At 48.1% G+C, this 16981-nt stretch overlaps 2 protein-coding genes and 1 long non-coding RNA gene across 5 annotated transcripts in view; all 3 read left to right on the forward strand.

Moving 5' to 3' along the window:
* Positions 1 to 14132, forward strand: part of LOC106564139 (cdc42-interacting protein 4 homolog) — a 29899-nt gene extending 15767 nt beyond the window's left edge. The window contains exons 8-15 of one of the 2 annotated variants that reach the window (XM_045710347.1): positions 3538 to 3684; positions 4067 to 4231; positions 5935 to 5964; positions 9872 to 9981; positions 10389 to 10521; positions 10726 to 10793; positions 10899 to 11008; positions 13954 to 14132. In XM_045710347.1, coding sequence (XP_045566303.1) covers positions 3538 to 3684; positions 4067 to 4231; positions 5935 to 5964; positions 9872 to 9981; positions 10389 to 10521; positions 10726 to 10793; positions 10899 to 11008; positions 13954 to 14093 — 903 coding nt within the window. In that variant the 3' untranslated portion in view covers positions 14094 to 14132. The remainder of the gene's footprint in view (positions 1 to 3537; positions 3685 to 4066; positions 4232 to 5934; positions 5965 to 9871; positions 9982 to 10388; positions 10522 to 10725; positions 10794 to 10898; positions 11009 to 13953) is intronic. The other variant, XM_045710358.1, reaches the window with a different exon arrangement.
* On the forward strand, positions 5971 to 8691 carry LOC123731467 (uncharacterized). Of its 2 annotated transcripts, none has more exons than XR_006762608.1 (2): positions 5971 to 7402; positions 7445 to 8690. XR_006762608.1 is itself a non-coding variant. In XM_045710375.1 (2 exons), the coding sequence occupies exons 1-2, from the start codon at positions 6401 to 6403 to the stop codon at positions 7380 to 7382; spliced, it is 948 nt and encodes a 315-aa protein (XP_045566331.1). In that variant the 5' UTR covers positions 5971 to 6400; the 3' UTR covers positions 7383 to 8691. The 2 variants fall into 2 exon arrangements, 1 of the variants encoding a protein (XP_045566331.1); XM_045710375.1 differs by having other exon boundaries at positions 5971 to 7318; positions 7353 to 8691.
* Positions 14133 to 14535: 403 nt separating the features above from the next.
* On the forward strand, positions 14536 to 16940 carry LOC123731469 (uncharacterized). The gene is made up of 2 exons (XR_006762612.1): positions 14536 to 15521; positions 15553 to 16940. It is a non-coding gene; the product is annotated as an uncharacterized lncRNA (long non-coding RNA).
* Positions 16941 to 16981: the final 41 nt, after the last annotated feature.

Here is a 16981-nt window from a genome sequence, read left to right on the forward strand (position 1 = left end):
GTGCATGACACAAGTAATTTTTCCAACAATTGTTTACAGACAGATTATTTCACTTATAATTCACTGTATCACAATTCCAGAGGGTCAGAAGTTTACATACACTAAGTTGACTGTGCCTTTAAACAGCTTGGAAAATTCCAGAAAATGATGTCATGGCTTTAGAAGCTTCTGATAGGCTAATTGACATAATTTGAGTCAATTGGAGGTGTACCTGTGGATGTATTTCAAGGCCTACCTTCAAACTCAGTGCCTCTGCTTGACATCATGGGAAAATCAAAAGAAATCAGCCAAGACCTCATAAAAAATATTGTAGACCTCCACAAGTCTGGTTCATCCTTGGGAGCAATTTCCAAACACCTGAAGGTACCACGTTCATCTGTACAAACAATAGTACGGAAGTATAAACACCATGGGACCACGCAGCCATCATACCGCTCAGGAAGGAGATGCGTTCTGTCTCCTAGAGATGAACGTACATTGGTGCGAAAAGTGCAAATCAATCCCAGAACAACAGCAAAGGCCTTGTTGGCATTCTGGAGGAAACGGGTACAAATGTATCTATATCCACAGTAAAACGAGTCCTATAGCGACATAACCTGAAAGGCCGCTCAGCAAGGAAGAAGCCACTGCTCCAAAACCGCCATAAAAAAGCCAGACTACGGTTTGCAACTGCATATGGGGACAAAGATCGTACTTTTTGGAGAAATGTCCTCTGGTCTGATGAAACAAAAATAGTACTGTTAGGCCATAATTACCTTTTATGTTTGGAGGAAAAAGGGGGAGGCTTGCAAGCCGAAGACCACCATCCCAACCATGAAGCATGGTGGTGGCAGCATCATGTTGTGGGTGTGCTTTGCTGCTGGAGGGCCTGGTGCACTTCACAAAATAGATGACATCATGAGGAAGGAAAATTATGTGTATATATTGAAGCAACATCTCAAGACATCAGTCAGGAAGTTGAAGCTTGGTCGCAAATGGGTCTTCTAAATGGACAATGACCCCAAGCATACTTCAAAAGTTGTGGCAAAATGGCTTAAGGACAAAGTCAAGGTATTGGATTGGCCATCAAAAAGCCCTGACCTCAATCCTATAGAAAATATGTGGGCAGAACTGAAAAAGCATGTGCGAGCAAGGAGGCTTAGAAACCTGACTCAGTTACACCAGCTCTGTTAGGAGGAATTGTCCAAAATTCACCCAACTTATTGTGGGAAACTTGTGGAAGGCTACCCGAAATGTTTGACCCAAGTTAAACAATTTAAAGGCAATGCTACCAAATACTAATTGAGTGTGTGTAAACTTCTGACCCACTGGGAATGTGATGAAAGAAATTAAAGCTGAAATAAATCATTCTCTCTACTATTTTTCTGACATTTCACATTCTTAAAATAAAGTGGAGATCCTAACTGACCTAAGACAGGGAATTTTTACTGGGATTAAATGTCAGGAATTGTGAAAAACTAAGTTTACATGTATTTGGCTAAGGTGTATGTAAACTTCCGATTTCAACTGTATATACACACAGTACCAGTCAAAAGTTTGGACACAAACTCATTCAAGGGTTTTTCTTAATATTGACTGTTTTCTACATTGTAGAATAATAGTGAAGACATCAAAGCTCTGAAATAACACATGGAATCATGTAGGAACCAAAAAATTTTACTAAATATATTTGAGATTCTTCAAAGTAGCCACCATTTGCCTTGATGACAGCTTTGCACACTCTTGGCATTCTCTCAACCAGCTTCATGAGGAATGCTTTTTCAACGGTCTTGAAGGAGTTCCCACGTATGCTGACCATGTGTTGGCTGCTTGTCCTTTACTCTGCAGTCCAACTCATCCCAAGCCATCTCAATTGGGTTGAGGTCGAGTGATTGTGGAGACCAGGTCATCTGATGCAGCACTCCATCACTCTCCTTCTTGGTCAAATAGCCCTTACACAGCCTGGAGGTGTGTTGGGTCATTGTTCTGTTGAAAAACAAATGATTGTCCCACTAAGCGCAGAATGCTGTGGTAGCCATGCTGGTTAAGTGTGCCTTGAATTCTAAATAAATCACTAACAGTGTCGCCAGCAAAGCACCCCCATCACACCTCCTCCATGCTTTTCGGTGGGAACCGCACATGCGGAGATCATCCGTTCACCTATTCTGCGTCTCAAAGACATGCCGGTTGGAACCAAAAATCTTAAATTTAGACTCATCGTCCTAAAGGACAGATTTCCACCGGTCTAATGTCCATTGCTCGTGTTTCTTGGCCCAAGCAAGTCTCTTCTTCTTATTGGTGTCCTTTAGTAGTGGTTTCTTTGCAGCAATTCGACCATGAAGGCCTGATTTTACACAGTCTCCTCTGAACAGTTGATGTTGAGATGTGTCTGTTACTTGAACTCTGTGAAGCATTTATTTGGGCTGCAATTTCTGAGTCAGGTAACTCTAATGAACTTATCCTCTGCAGCAGAGGTAACTCTGGGTTTTCCTTTCCTGTGGCGGTCCTCATGAGAGCCAGTTTCATCATAGCGCTTGATGGTTTTTGTGACTGCACTTGAAATTCTTGACATTTTCACGATTGACTGACCTTCATGTCTTAAAGTAATAATGTGCTGTTGTTTCTCTTTGCTTATTTGAGCTGTTCTTGACATAATATGGACTTGGTCTTTACCAAATAGGGTTGTCTTCTGTATACCACCCCTACCTTGTCACAACACAACTGATTGTCTCAAACGTATTAAGAAGGAAAGAAATTCCACAAATTAACTTTGAACAAGGCACACCTTTTAATTGAAATACATTACAGGTAACTACCTCATGAAGCTGGTTGAGAGAATTCCAAGAGTGTGCAAAGCTGTCATCAAGGCAAAGGGAGGCTACTTTGAAGATTCTCAAATATAGTATATTTTGATTTGTTTATCTCTTTTTTTTTGGTTACTACATGATTCCATATCTGTTATTTCATAGTTTTGATGTCTTCACTATTATTCTACAATGTAAAAAAGAAAGACAAACCCTGGAATGATTATGTGTGTCCAAACTGTTGACTGGTACTGTGTGTGTGTAGACGTGTTTAACTATACTTGTGGGGAACCAGAAGTCCCTACTAGAATAGTAAACAAACAAACATTTGACCAACTGGGGACATTTTGTTAGCCCCCCACACGGTCAAATGTTATTTCTAGGGGGTTTAGGGTTAAGGTTAGAGTTAGGGTTAGGAGCTAGGCTTTAAGGATAGGTTTAGTTTAGGGGTTAACGAAAATTTGATTTTGAATGGGACTGAATTTTGTGTCCCCTCAAGATCAGTTATACAAGACTGTTTTTGTGTGTGTATATAATGTTGGTGTGTACATATAATTTGTGTGTATATAATGTGTGTGTGTGTGTATATCGTGTGTGTATATCGTGTGTATATAATGTGTGTGTGTGTGTATATCGTGTGTGTGTTATGTGTGTGTGTGTGTATATCGTGTGTGTGTGTGTGTGTGTGTGTGTGTGTATAATGTGTGGGTGTGTATATAATGTGTGTGTGTGTGTGTGTATATAATGTGTGTAGAAGCTGCAGGATATGGATGAGCGGCGTATCAGGAGCCTGGCAGAGGGCTACAGTCAGTTTGCTGACATAGAGAAGAAGGTTTTACCCATCATCACTAAATGTCTGGACGGGATCAGTATGGCAGGGAGGAACACCAACGGTAAACAGGTGAGAACACACACGGACGCAAGCATGCATACACACACCAACACACACACACACACACACACACGGGTGCTAACACACACGGACGCAAGCATGCATACACACACACCAACACACACACGGGTGCTAACACACACGGACGCAAGCATGCATACACACACACCAACACACACACGGGTGCTAACACAAACGGACGCAAGCATGCATACACGCACACCAACACACACACGCGGACGCAAGCATGCATACACACACATGGTCGCTAACACACATCCACACACGGGTGCTAACACACACGGACACAAGCATGCATGCACACACGCCAACACACACACATGGTCGCTAACACACACTCACTTGCCATGTCCTGTGTGTGTGTCTTCAGGACTCCATGCGGTTTATAGAACAACACAAGTCAGGTTTTGAGCGACCAGCTGAAGTGGACTTTGAAGACTACAGCCAAGGTATCAAACCAGCCTCCTCAGACGCCAACCTCAACCAACCTAAAATCCGCACTAAACTGTGGCCCTTCAGCCACAAGAAAACCAAGGTATGTACCCTTCACACTACACCCTACACACTGACTAACCTACATCAGACTCCAGCCTCAACCACCCTAAAGTATGCACTAAACTGTGGCCCTTCAGCCAGAAGAACAAGGTATATACTAGCACCCTGAACACTACACTGTACACCGGCAACAGAGTCATTTTTTGGGGACCCAAAAATATTTTATTTAAAAAAATGGGAATAGATTATATCATTTTTATTTTTTTAAGACCGCAAATTACCAGGAATTCAGTAAAACAATGTTTAAATTCAGGAAATCTGTTCCCAAGTATTCCTGCAAATAATCAAGGTATAAAATGATTGCTATTTTCAATCCGGTCTCTTCTTCTCTGTCTTACTGGGGGACGGTCTCTTCTCGGCCTTACTGGGGGACGGTCTCTTCTCTGTCTTACTGGGGGACGGTCTCTTCTCTGTCTTACTGGGGGACGGTCTCTTCTCTGTCTTACTGGGGGACGGTCTCTTCTCTGTCTTACTGGGGGACGGTCTCTTCTCTGTCTTACTGGGGGACGGTCTCTTCTCTGCCTTACTGGGGGACGGTCTCTTCTCTGTCTTACTGGGGGACGGTCTCTTCTCTGTCTTACTGGGGGACGGTCTCTTCTCTGTCTTACTGGGGGACGGTCTCTTCTCTGTCTTACTGGGGGACGGTCTCTATACACAGACACATTCCACACCTCTCTACTCCCTTCTTACACCGGAGGGGCCAATTCCATCGATGTCTCTCTCTCTCAATTCAGAGCTCTCTCTCTGGCTTTCTTTTTGTCTCTCTCTCTCTCTCTCTCTCTCTGTGTGTGTGTGTGTGTGTGTGTGTGTGTGTAATGATTCTGTATCTCTACATAGTGTTTCTTCAGGGTATTTTTTTCCTCTTTTCTCATAGCCTTAATCCTCTTTGTTTTTCTTTACGGTGTCTATCCCTCCTTCTCCCTCCTCCCGCGGTTTTCTCCTTTCCCACCTTGTCTTCCTCCTTTCCCTCGTCCTTCCCTCCCCTGTTCTCACCCCCCTCTATCTCTGCCCCCTCCCCTGTCCCCCTAACCCCTTCCCCCTCTCTAAGCTGGGTCGCGCCCCTCTCTCTTTCTGCCTGAGGGAGTTTAACCGTTCTGTCAAACCTCACCTTGCTACCTTCAGGGCCCTACACAGACCGGTGAGTCTCCCTAGATCTGAGCACAGTTTGGTGTTTCCCCTCCTAATGGATCAGGTTAGGATTGTAGGAGGGTAATCTGGTCCTAGATCAGTGGTTAGGTTAGTATCTAATGGATCCGTTTAGGATTATGGGAGGAAAACTGGTCTCAGATCAGTGTATTGGGTAACCACCATACTCAGGTGAGTCACAGGGGTCCAGGGTTCCAACAACAGACTGATTGGCTAGATCAGGGCTGCCCGATTCCGGCCCTGGAGAGCCCAAACACTTCTGGTTTTTGTTTCTACCTGGTAGTTAATTACACTCACATGGTGTCCCAGGTCTGAATTAGTCCCTAATTAGAAGGAGAGGATGAAAACCAGAAGTGTTTGGGCCCTCCAGGACCAGGATTGGACAGCCCTGGGCTAGATGGACAGGTAAGCCCAATGGTGGATGAGGACATTTTGTTGTTTGTTTACAACGTCTGAAGATGTCACAATACATGTGTGTATTGTGTGTTTCTGTTTATCTGTGTGTGTGTCTCACGATGAGTGTCCATCCTTCTCAAGTTCCAGAGGATAAATTCTGACAAGCACATGGTAACACTTCCTATGGTTACGGCTTAGATCATGGTTCCTATGGTTACGGTTAGATGTAATCCAGGCCTCCACCTCCACAGTACTGACTGGTGTTCTTCTCTCCATGGTAGTTATTAACATGGTAACACTTCCTGTGGTTAGATGTCATCCAGGCCTCCACCAGTCAGTACTCTGGAAGTGTTTAGAGGACAAGAATAACAACCAGCAGTACTGTGGACCTCAACGTCTGGGGGTGTGTCCCAATAATATCTCCTGAAGTGTGCACTTGTTCGCTACATCTCACAAATGTAAAAACGTTAGATTGGTGGAGACGTGGGCTGGTGGGAGTTATTACAGCGTTAGATTGGTGGAGACGTGGGCTGGTGGGAGTTATTACAGTGTTAGATTGGTGGAGACGTGGGCTGGTGGGAGTTATTACAGCGTTAGATTGGTGGAGATGTGGGCTGGTGGGAGTTATTACAGCGTTAGATTGGTGGAGACGTGGGCTGGTGGGAGTTATTACAGCGTTAGATTGGTGGAGACGTGGGCTGGTGGGAGTTATTACAGCGTTAGATTGGTGGAGACGTGGGCTGGTGGGAGTTATTACAGTGTTAGATTGGTGGAGACGTGGGCTGGTGGGAGTTATTACAGCGTTAGATTGGTGGAGACGTGGGCTGGTGGGAGTTATTACAGCGTTAGATTGGTGGAGACGTGGGCTGGTGGGAGTTATTACAGCGTTAGATTGGTGGAGACGTGGGCTGGTGGGAGTTATTACAGCTTTAGATTGGTGGAGACGTGGGCTGGTGGGAGTTATTACAGCGTTAGATTGGTGGAGACGTGGGCTGGTGGGAGTTATTACAGCGTTAGATTGGTGGAGACGTGGGCTGGTGGGAGTTATTACAGCGTTAGATTGGTGGAGACGTGGGCTGGTGGGAGTTATTACAGCGTTAGATTGGTGGAGACGTGGGCTGGTGGGAGTTATTACAGCGTTAGATTGGTGGAGACGTGGGCTAGTGGGAGTTATTACAGCGTTAGATTGGTGGAGACGTGGGCTGGTGGGAGTTATTACAGCGTTAGATTGGTGGAGACGTGGGCTGGTGGGAGTTATTACAGCGTTAGATTGGTGGAGACGTGGGCTGGTGGGAGTTATTACAGCGTTAGATTGGTGGAGACGTGGGCTGGTGGGAGTTATTACAGCGTTAGATTGGTGGAGACGTGGGCTGGTGGGAGTTATTACAGCTTTAGATTGGTGGAGACGTGGGCTGGTGGGAGTTATTACAGCGTTAGATTGGTGGAGACGTGGGCTGGTGGGAGTTATTACAGCGTTAGATTGGTGGAGACGTGGGCTGGTGGGAGTTATTACAGCGTTAGATTGGTGGAGACGTGGGAGTTATTACAGCGTTAGATTGGTGGAGACGTGGGAGTTATTACAGCGTTAGATTGGTGAAGACGTGGGCTGGTGGGAGTTATTACAGCGTTAGATTGGTGGAGACGTGGGCTGGTGGGAGTTATTACAGCGTTAGATTGGTGGAGACGTGGGAGTTATTACAGCGTTAGATTGGTGGAGACGTGGGCTGGTGGGAGTTATTACAGCGTTAGATTGGTGGAGACGTGGGCTGGTGGGAGTTATTACAGCGTTAGATTGGTGGAGAAGTGGGCTGGTGGGAGTTATTACAGCGTTAGATTGGTGGAGACGTGGGCTGGTGGGAGTTATTACAGCGTTAGATTGGTGGAGACGTGGGAGTTATTACAGCGTTAGATTGGTGAAGACGTGGGCTGGTGGGAGTTATTACAGCGTTAGATTGGTGAAGACGTGGGCTGGTGGGAGTTATTACAGCGTTAGATTGGTGGAGACGTGGGAGTTATTACAGCGTTAGATTGGTGGAGACGTGGGCTGGTGGGAGTTATTACAGCGTTAGATTGGTGGAGACGTGGGCTGGTGGGAGTTATTACAGCGTTAGATTGGTGGAGACGTGGGAGTTATTACAGCGTTAGATTGGTGGAGACGTGGGCTGGTGGGAGTTATTACAGCGTTAGATTGGTGGAGACGTGGGCGTTATTACAGCGTTAGATTGGTGGAGACGTGGGAGTTATTACAGCGTTAGATTGGTGGAGACGTGGGAGTTATTACAGCGTTAGATTGGTGGAGACGTGGGAGTTATTACAGCGTTAGATTGGTGGAGACGTGGGAGTTATTACAGCGTTAGATTGGTGGAGACGTGGGAGTTATTACAGCGTTAGATTGGTGGAGACGTGGGAGTTATTACAGCGTTAGATTGGTGGAGACGTGGGAGTTATTACAGCGTTAGATTGGTGGAGACGTGGGCTGGTGGGAGTTGTTCTTACCACATTTCTTATGTCAGTCATTTCCTTTCATATGGTGGAAGTGTACACTTCATGAGGAAGGAGAGACATTGGGACAGAACCCATGTCTGGTTTTGAGGGTTTAAAGCGGTTTCGGTAATAACTGAGGGATATTTATCACTAACTCAGGTTTACCTCAGGTTTATGTCCAACACGTTTCTTTACTCTGGGCATGTGTAACACCTCTCTCTCGCTTTCTCCCTCCTCCTGTCTCGCCCCTCCCCTCTCTCTTTCTCGCCCTTCCCCTCTCTCTTTCTCGCCCCTCCCCTCTCTCTCTCTCACCCCTCCTCTCTCTCTCCTCTCTCAATTAAATTTAAGGGGCTTTATTGGCATGGGAAACGCGTTTAACATGTTAACATGTTAACAGTAGATAATAAACAGTAAAAATGTACAGTAAACATTAAACAAAAAAATGTCTAAAATAATAGACAGCTCAAATGTCATCGTCTCTCTCTCTCTCCGGCCCCCTCGCCTCTCTCCGACCCCCTCGCCTCTCCTCTCTCTCTCTCCGGACCCCTCGCCTCTCCTCTCTCTCTCTCTCTCCGGCCCCCTCGCCTCTCCTCTCTCTCTCGCTCTCTCTCTCCGGCCCCCTCTCCTCTCGCTCTCTCTCTCCGGCCCCCTCTCCTCTCGCTCTCTCTCTCTCTCCGGCCCCCTCTCCTCTCTCTCTCTCTCTCTCTCTCTCCGGCCCCTTCGCCTCTCCTCTCTCTCTCTCTCTCCGGCCCCCTCGCCTCTCCTCTCTCTCTCTCTCTCCGGCCCCCTCGCCTCTCCTCTCTCTCTCTCGGCCCCCTCGCCTCTCCTCTCTCTCTCTCTGTCTCTCTCTCTCTCTCTCTCTCCGGCCCCCTCGCCCCTCCTCTCTCTCTCTCTACGGACCCCTCGCCTCCTCTCTCTCTCTCTCTCCTCCGGCCCCCTCGCCTCTCCTCTCTCTCTCCTCCGGCCCCCTCGCCTCTCCTCTCTTTCTCTCTCTCTCTCTCTCTTCCTCTCCGCCCCCTCGCCTCTCCTCTCTCTCTCTCTCTCTCTCTCTCTCTCCGGCCCCCTCGCCCCTCCTCTCTCTCTCTCCCCCCCGCTCTCCCTCTCTCTCTCTCTCTCTCTCCGGCCCCTCGCCTCTCCTCTCTCTCTCTCTCTCTCTCCGGCCCCCTCGCCTCTCCTCTCTCTCTCTCTCTCTCTCCGCCCACTCGCCCTCCTCTCTCTCTCTCCGGTCCCCTCGCCCCTCCTCTCTCTCTCTTCGGACCCCTCGCCTCTCCTCTCTCTCTCTCCGGCCCCCTCGCCTCTCCTCTCTCTCTCTCTCCGGCCCCCTCGCCTCTCCTCTCTCTCTCTCTCTCTCGGCCCCCCTCGCCCCTCCTCTCTCTCTCTCTCCGGCCCCCTCGCCCCTCCTCTCTCTCTCTCTCCGGCCCCCTCGCCTCTCCTCTCTCTCTCTCTCTCTCTCTCTCTCTCTCTCTCTCTCTCCCGCCTCTCCTCTCTCTCTCTCTCTCTCTCTCTCTCCGGTCCCCTCGCCTCTCCTCTCTCTCTCTCTCTCTCTCTCTCTCTCTCCGGCCCCCTCGCCCCTCCTCTCTCTTCCCCCCCCCAGTCTCCAGCTGCTGAGGACTTCTCTCACCTGCCTCCAGAACAGAGGAAGAAGAGACTTCAGTCCAAGATTGATGACATCACCAAGGAACTTCAAAAGGAGCTGGACCAGAGGTAGCCCCGCCTCCCCCGCCACTCTGACATCATCACCACAGTGGCGGCGGCTATCTTACTGTCTCTGTCCATCACTGGGGGAATCTCAATTACATTCTCCTCGAGTGTTCTCTCCTCTCTCAGGTCAGAGGTGAGGGACCTCTGCCTTTCTCATCCAATGGGTTTTGAGAAGGAAGCGAGGAGTTTGCAATTGAGATTCTCCCATCGTGTCTGTCTGGAATGGCACCCTATTCCCTATATAATACACTGCCTTTGACCAGGGCTTATAGGGCCCTGATCAGTAGTAGTGTACTAGATGGGAATAGTGTGCCATTTGGGACACATTGATTTGTTCTAACAGACGCCCTTATTCTGTAACATATCTCCTGTTCCTGTCTCTCTGTCTCTCTCTTTTCCTCCTCCTCCAGTGAGGCATTAGAGAAGATGAGAGGTGTTTATGAACGGAACCCTCAGATGGGAGACCCAGCCAGTCTAGAACCTCAGATCACCCAGACCTCGCAGAACGTTGGACGACTCAGAGGACAACTCACCAAATACGAGGTAGGCTACTGCGTACTCACACACACACACACACACACACACACACACACACGCACACTGGCTGGGTAACACACACATGGACACACGCACACACGGACACACACACACTCTGGCTTGGTAACACGGACACTCTGGCTTGGTAACACACACACTTTTGTCATTCGCCATCTATAGTAAATAGCAAGTCATTCTTCTCTCTGGCAGTCGTGGCTGACTGAAGCTTTCAGAGGAGAGGATTCTACCAACACTGCTGTCAACAACAATCAACACTGGTAAGAGAGAGAGTGTGTTAGTGTATAACGTATGTGTTTATATAATGTCTATGTGTTAATATAGTGTGTGTGTGTGTGTGTGTGTGTGTGTGTCTCTGTCTTCAGTTCCATGTCAGCTGATCCGTCTCAGAACATCTACTCAGAGTTTGATGAAGACTTTGATGAAGATGTGGAGACTCCTATAGGAAAGGCTACTGCCCTCTACACCTTCCAAGGTACACACACACAGTATCACACACACCATCACACACACACACCATCACCCCCACACACCATCACACACACACACACCATCAGACAGATATGTATTACTTGATGTTTGTCTGTGTGCCACTCCCTCCTCATTCCTCTCTCCTCCTTCCTCTCCCTCATTCCTTTCTCTCCTCCAGTCAGGGGACAGTGTCTATAACTAGTGTGTCTGTCTCCAGGTCCCAGTCAGGGGACAGTGTCTATAACTAGTGTGTCTCTCCAGGTCCCAGTCAGGGGACAGTGTCTATAACTAGTGTGTCTGTCTCCAGGTCCCAGTCAGGGGACAGTGTCTATAACTAGTGTGTCTGTCTCCAGGTCCCAGTCAGGGGACAGTGTCTATAACTAGTGTGTCTGTCTCCAGGTCCCAGTCAGGGGACAGTGTCTATAACTAGTGTGTCTGTCTCCAGGTTCCAGTCAGGGGACAGTGTCTATAACTAGTGTGTCTCCAGGTCCCAGTCAGGGGACAGTGTCTATAACTAGTGTGTCTCCAGGTTCCAGTCAGGGGACAGTGTCTATAACTAGTGTGTCTGTCTCCAGGTCCCAGTCAGGGGACAGTGTCTATAACTAGTGTGTCTCCAGGTTCCAGTCAGGGGACAGTGTCTATAACTAGTGTGTCTCCAGGTCCCAGTCAGGGGACAGTGTCTATAACTAGTGTGTCTCCAGGTCCCAGTCAGGGGACAGTGTCTATAACTAGTGTGTCTCCAGGTTCCAGTCAGGGGACAGTGTCTATAACTAGTGTGTCTGTCTCCAGGTCCCAGTCAGGGGACAGTGTCTATAACTAGTGTGTCTGTCTCCAGGTCCCAGTCAGGGGACAGTGTCTATAACTAGTGTGTCTCCAGGTCCCAGTCAGGGGACAGTGTCTATAACTAGTGTGTCTCCAGGTCCCAGTCAGGGGACAGTGTCTATAACTAGTGTGTCTCCAGGTCCCAGTCAGGGGACAGTGTCTATAACTAGTGTGTCTGTCTCCAGGTCCCAGTCAGGGGACAGTGTCTATAACTAGTGTGTCTCCAGGTCCCAGTCAGGGGACAGTGTCTATAACTAGTGTGTCTGTCTCCAGGTTCCAGTCAGGGGACAGTGTCTATAACTAGTGTGTCTCCAGGTTCCAGTCAGGGGACAGTGTCTATAACTAGTGTGTCTGTCTCCAGGTTCCAGTCAGGGGACAGTGTCTATAACTAGTGTGTCTGTCTCCAGGTCCCAGTCAGGGGACAGTGTCTATAACTAGTGTGTCTGTCTCCAGGTCCCAGTCAGGGGACAGTGTCTATAACTAGTGTGTCTGTCTCCAGGTCCCAGTCAGGGGACAGTGTCTATAACTAGTGTGTCTGTCTCCAGGTCCCAGTCAGGGGACAGTGTCTATAACTAGTGTGTCTCCAGGTCCCAGTCAGGGGACAGTGTCTATAACTAGTGTGTCTCCAGGTCCCAGTCAGGGGACAGTGTCTATAACTAGTGTGTCTCCAGGTCCCAGTCAGGGGACAGTGTCTATAACTAGTGTGTCTCCAGGTCCCAGTCAGGGGACAGTGTCTATAACTAGTGTGTCTGTCTCCAGGTCCCAGTCAGGGGACAGTGTCTATAACTAGTGTGTCTCCAGGTTCCAGTCAGGGGACAGTGTCTATAACTAGTGTGTCTGTCTCCAGGTTCCAGTCAGGGGACAGTGTCTATAACTAGTGTGTCTGTCTCCAGGTTCCAGTCAGGGGACAGTGTCTATAACTAGTGTGTCTGTCTCCAGGTTCCAGTCAGGGGACAGTGTCTATAACTAGTGTGTCTGTCTCCAGGTTCCAGTCAGGGGACAGTGTCTATAACTAGTGTGTCTCCAGGTTCCAGTCAGGGGACAGTGTCTATAACTAGTGTGTCTGTCTCCAGGTCCCAGTCAGGGGACAGTGTCTATAACTAGTGTGTCTGTCTCCAGGTCCCAGTCAGGGGACAGTGTCTATAACTAGTGTGTCTGTCTCCAGGTCCCAGTCAGGGGACAGTGTCTATAACTAGTGTGTCTGTCTCCAGGTTCCAGTCAGGGGACAGTGTCTATAACTAGTGTGTCTGTCTCCAGGTCCCAGTCAGGGGACAGTGTCTATAACTAGTGTGTCTGTCTCCAGGTCCCAGTCAGGGGACAGTGTCTATAACTAGTGTGTCTGTCTCCAGGTCCCAGTCAGGGGACAGTGTCTATAACTAGTGTGTCTGTCTCCAGGTCCCAGTCAGGGGACAGTGTCTATAACTAGTGTGTCTGTCTCCAGGTTCCAGTCAGGGGACAGTGTCTATAACTAGTGTGTCTGTCTCCAGGTCCCAGTCAGGGGACAGTGTCTATAACTAGTGTGTCTGTCTCCAGGTTCCAGTCAGGGGACAGTGTGTATAACTAGTGTGTCTGTCTCCAGGTTCCAGTCAGGGGACAGTGTCTATAACTAGTGTGTCTGTCTCCAGGTTCCAGTCAGGGGACAGTGTCTATAACTAGTGTGTCTGTCTCCAGGTTCCAGTCAGGGGACAGTGTCTATAACTAGTGTGTCTGTCTCCAGGTCCCAGTCAGGGGACAGTGTCTATAACTAGTGTGTCTCCAGGTTCCAGTCAGGGGACAGTGTCTATAACTAGTGTGTCTGTCTCCAGGTCCCAGTCAGGGGACAGTGTCTATAACTAGTGTGTCTGTCTCCAGGTCCCAGTCAGGGGACAGTGTCTATAACTAGTGTGTCTGTCTCCAGGTCCCAGTCAGGGGACAGTGTCTATAACTAGTGTGTCTGTCTCCAGGTCCCAGTCAGGGGACAGTGTCTATAACTAGTGTGTCTGTCTCCAGGTTCCAGTCAGGGGACAGTGTCTATAACTAGTGTGTCTGTCTCCAGGTCCCAGTCAGGGGACAGTGTCTATAACTAGTGTGTCTGTCTCCAGGTTCCAGTCAGGGGACAGTGTGTATAACTAGTGTGTCTGTCTCCAGGTTCCAGTCAGGGGACAGTGTCTATAACAGAAGGGGAACAGCTCAGTGTGATGGAGAGGGATAAAGGAGATGGATGGATGAGGGTTCTACGAGCCAACGGAGACGAAGGATACATCCCCTCATCCTACGTCAAATTCTAGACAATAACACACACACACACACACACACACACCACACACGTATACATGGATACACACATGGACACACCGATTTAACACACGCACACACACACACTCCTTTTAGCCAAGGACTTCCATTCGGTGTGTTTAAGCAGTACCACCCACCCCTTTACCTCTCTCTCTACCTCTCTCTACCTCTACCTTTACCTCTCTCTCTCTACCTCTCTCTCTACCTCTTACCTCTCCCTTTACCTCTCTCTCTCTACCTCTCTCTCTCTCTACCTCTCTCTCTCTCTACCTCTCTCTCTACCTCTCTCTCTCTACCTCTCTCTCTCTCTACCTCTCTCTCTCTACCTCTACCTCTCTCTCACCTCTCTCTCTACCTCTACCTCTCTCTCTCTACCTCTCTCTCTACCTCTCTCTCACCACCTCTCTCTCTCTCCCTACCTCTCTCTCTCTCTCTCTACCTCCTCTCTCTCTCTCTACCTCTCTCTCTCTACCTCTCTCCTACCTCTCTCTCTCTACCTCTCTCTACCTCTCTCTCTCTACCTCTCTCTCTCTCTCTACCTCTTCATCCTCCTCTCCCTTCACCCCTCTCTCCCGGTCCCATTCCTCTCTCCCTATTCTGACCTAATCACAGATCATTAGTTGCCATGACATTGTGATTGTTTTTATATTAAATGACTGCTATCATAGTTATATCAGATTGTTATCAGCTGGATGGTGAAGCCACTATTTTATGGACCACATATTGATTGCGACCCAAATGCCACCCTGTTTTCTATATAGTGTACTTGTTTGTCACATGTTCTCTCACCAGAAGAGTGGTTAGGTCCCAAATGAGACCCTATTCCTTATATAGTGCACTACTGTTGACCAGAGCCCTATTCCCTATATAGTGCACTTCTTTAGACCAGAGCCCTATTCCCTATATAGTGCACTACTGTTGACCAGAGCCCTATTCTCTATATATAGTACACTACTTTTGACCAGAGCCCTATTCCCTATATAGTACACTGCTTTAGACCAGAGCCCTATTCTCTATATATAGTACACTACTTTTGACCAGAGCCCTATTCCCTATATAGTACACTACTTTAGACCAGAGCCCTATTCCCTATATAGTACACTGCTTTAGACCAGAGCCCTATTCTCTATATATAGTACACTACTGTTGACTAGGGCCCTATTCCCTATATAGTACACTACTGTTGACCAGAGCCCTATGGGGAATAGGGGGCCAATTGGGACGCAGTCTGTATGTGAAACTGGTCAGTTTTTAAATGTATGTTTCTGGGGTTCTTATTGGTAGTCTGATTCTCTGATCATGTCTGTGGTTGTTATGGTTACCGTCTGGTCCAGTTCATACAGACTGTTTTGGTTGTTGTTTCTTTGTTCTGTCCGCTGTTTATCTCTCTCTCGTTTTGTGGTTTAACTGTCTGTGGTCAGGTTCTGACCAATCAGATGGCTCTGTGGTCAGGTTCTGACCAATCAGATGGCTCTGTGGTCAGGTTCTGACCAATCAGATGGCTCTGTGGTCAGGTTCTGGCCAATCAGATGGCTCTGTGGTCAGGTTCTGGCCAATCAGATGCCTCTGTGGTCAGGTTCTGACCAATCAGATGCCTCTGTGGTCAGGTTCTGACCAATCAGATGGCTCTGTGGTCAGGTTCTGGCCAATCAGATGGCTCTGTGGTCAGGTTCTGGCCAATCAGATGGCTCTGTGGTCAGGTTCTGGCCAATCAGATGGCTCTGTGGTCAGGTTCTGGCCAATCAGATGGCTCTGTGGTCAGGTTCTGGCCAATCAGATGCCTCTGTGGTGGTGTTGTGACTACTGCTGTCTCAGTACTCCTGGAGGACCCCTGGTGTTTCTGATAGATTAACTTCCGTCCAGCCCGGGATTCAATCAAAGGCGCATTGTGGATTATTAGCACACCAAATTAGACTGTTCAATCTAATGTAGACTTCAGCTGACATCCGCAGCGTTTACCATGAATACCATCTCCACGAAGGTCAGAGAAATGACCTGCTTAAAGGTGCATTGTGGACAGTGCGCCTTTGGTTGAATCCCAGCCACGGTCTCATTCAGACCTGGGACACCAAATCATGTATCAAATACATGTCCCAAAATGGCACCCTATTCCCTACATAGTGCACTCCTTTTGACCAGAATAGCACCCTATTCCCGATATAGTGCACTACATTTGACCAGAGCCCTAAAAGTAGTCACAGTATAGGAAATAGGGAGCAATTTTGGACATCATCAGTGCTTCAATCCCAAATGGCTCACTATGTAGTCTACTACCTTTGACCAGAGGCCATAGGGGAATAGGAGGCCATAGGGGAATAGGAGGCCATAGGGGAATAGGAGGCCATAGGGGAATAGGAGGCCATAGGGGAATAGGAAGCATTTGGGAGGCCATAGGGGAATAGGAGGCCATAGGGGAATAGGAGGCATTTGGGAGGCCATAGGGGAATAGGAGGCCATAGGGGAATAGGAGGCCATATGGGAATAGGAGGCCATAGGGGAATAGGAGGCATTTGGGAGGCCATAGGGGAATAGGAGGCCATAGGGGAATAGTAGGCATTTGGGAGGCCATAGGGGAATAGGAGGCCATAGGGGAATAGGAGGCCATAGGGGAATAGGAGGCCATTCAGTGTCTGTCAGCCCTCCAGGTCTAGTTTGACCTTACATCTCCCTGGTTAAATGGAACTGGATTCGTCACTCACTGCTTCTCAATGTTTTATGGAGTGTATGTATATTATTATATGATCACATTTTAAAACAACTGATGTGTTGACCTCTAAGTACCCTGTGAACTGTTTGTGTTGAGAAAAAAATTAAAATAAATAGATTTATGTAAAATTTGATGTTTTGTTGTGTGTTTTTTTTTAACAGACCAAAGTTGACA

The sequence above is a fragment of the Salmo salar genome, chromosome ssa02 (genome assembly GCF_905237065.1).
Source record: "Salmo salar chromosome ssa02, Ssal_v3.1, whole genome shotgun sequence".
Classification (NCBI taxonomy): Eukaryota; Metazoa; Chordata; class Actinopteri; order Salmoniformes; family Salmonidae; genus Salmo; species Salmo salar.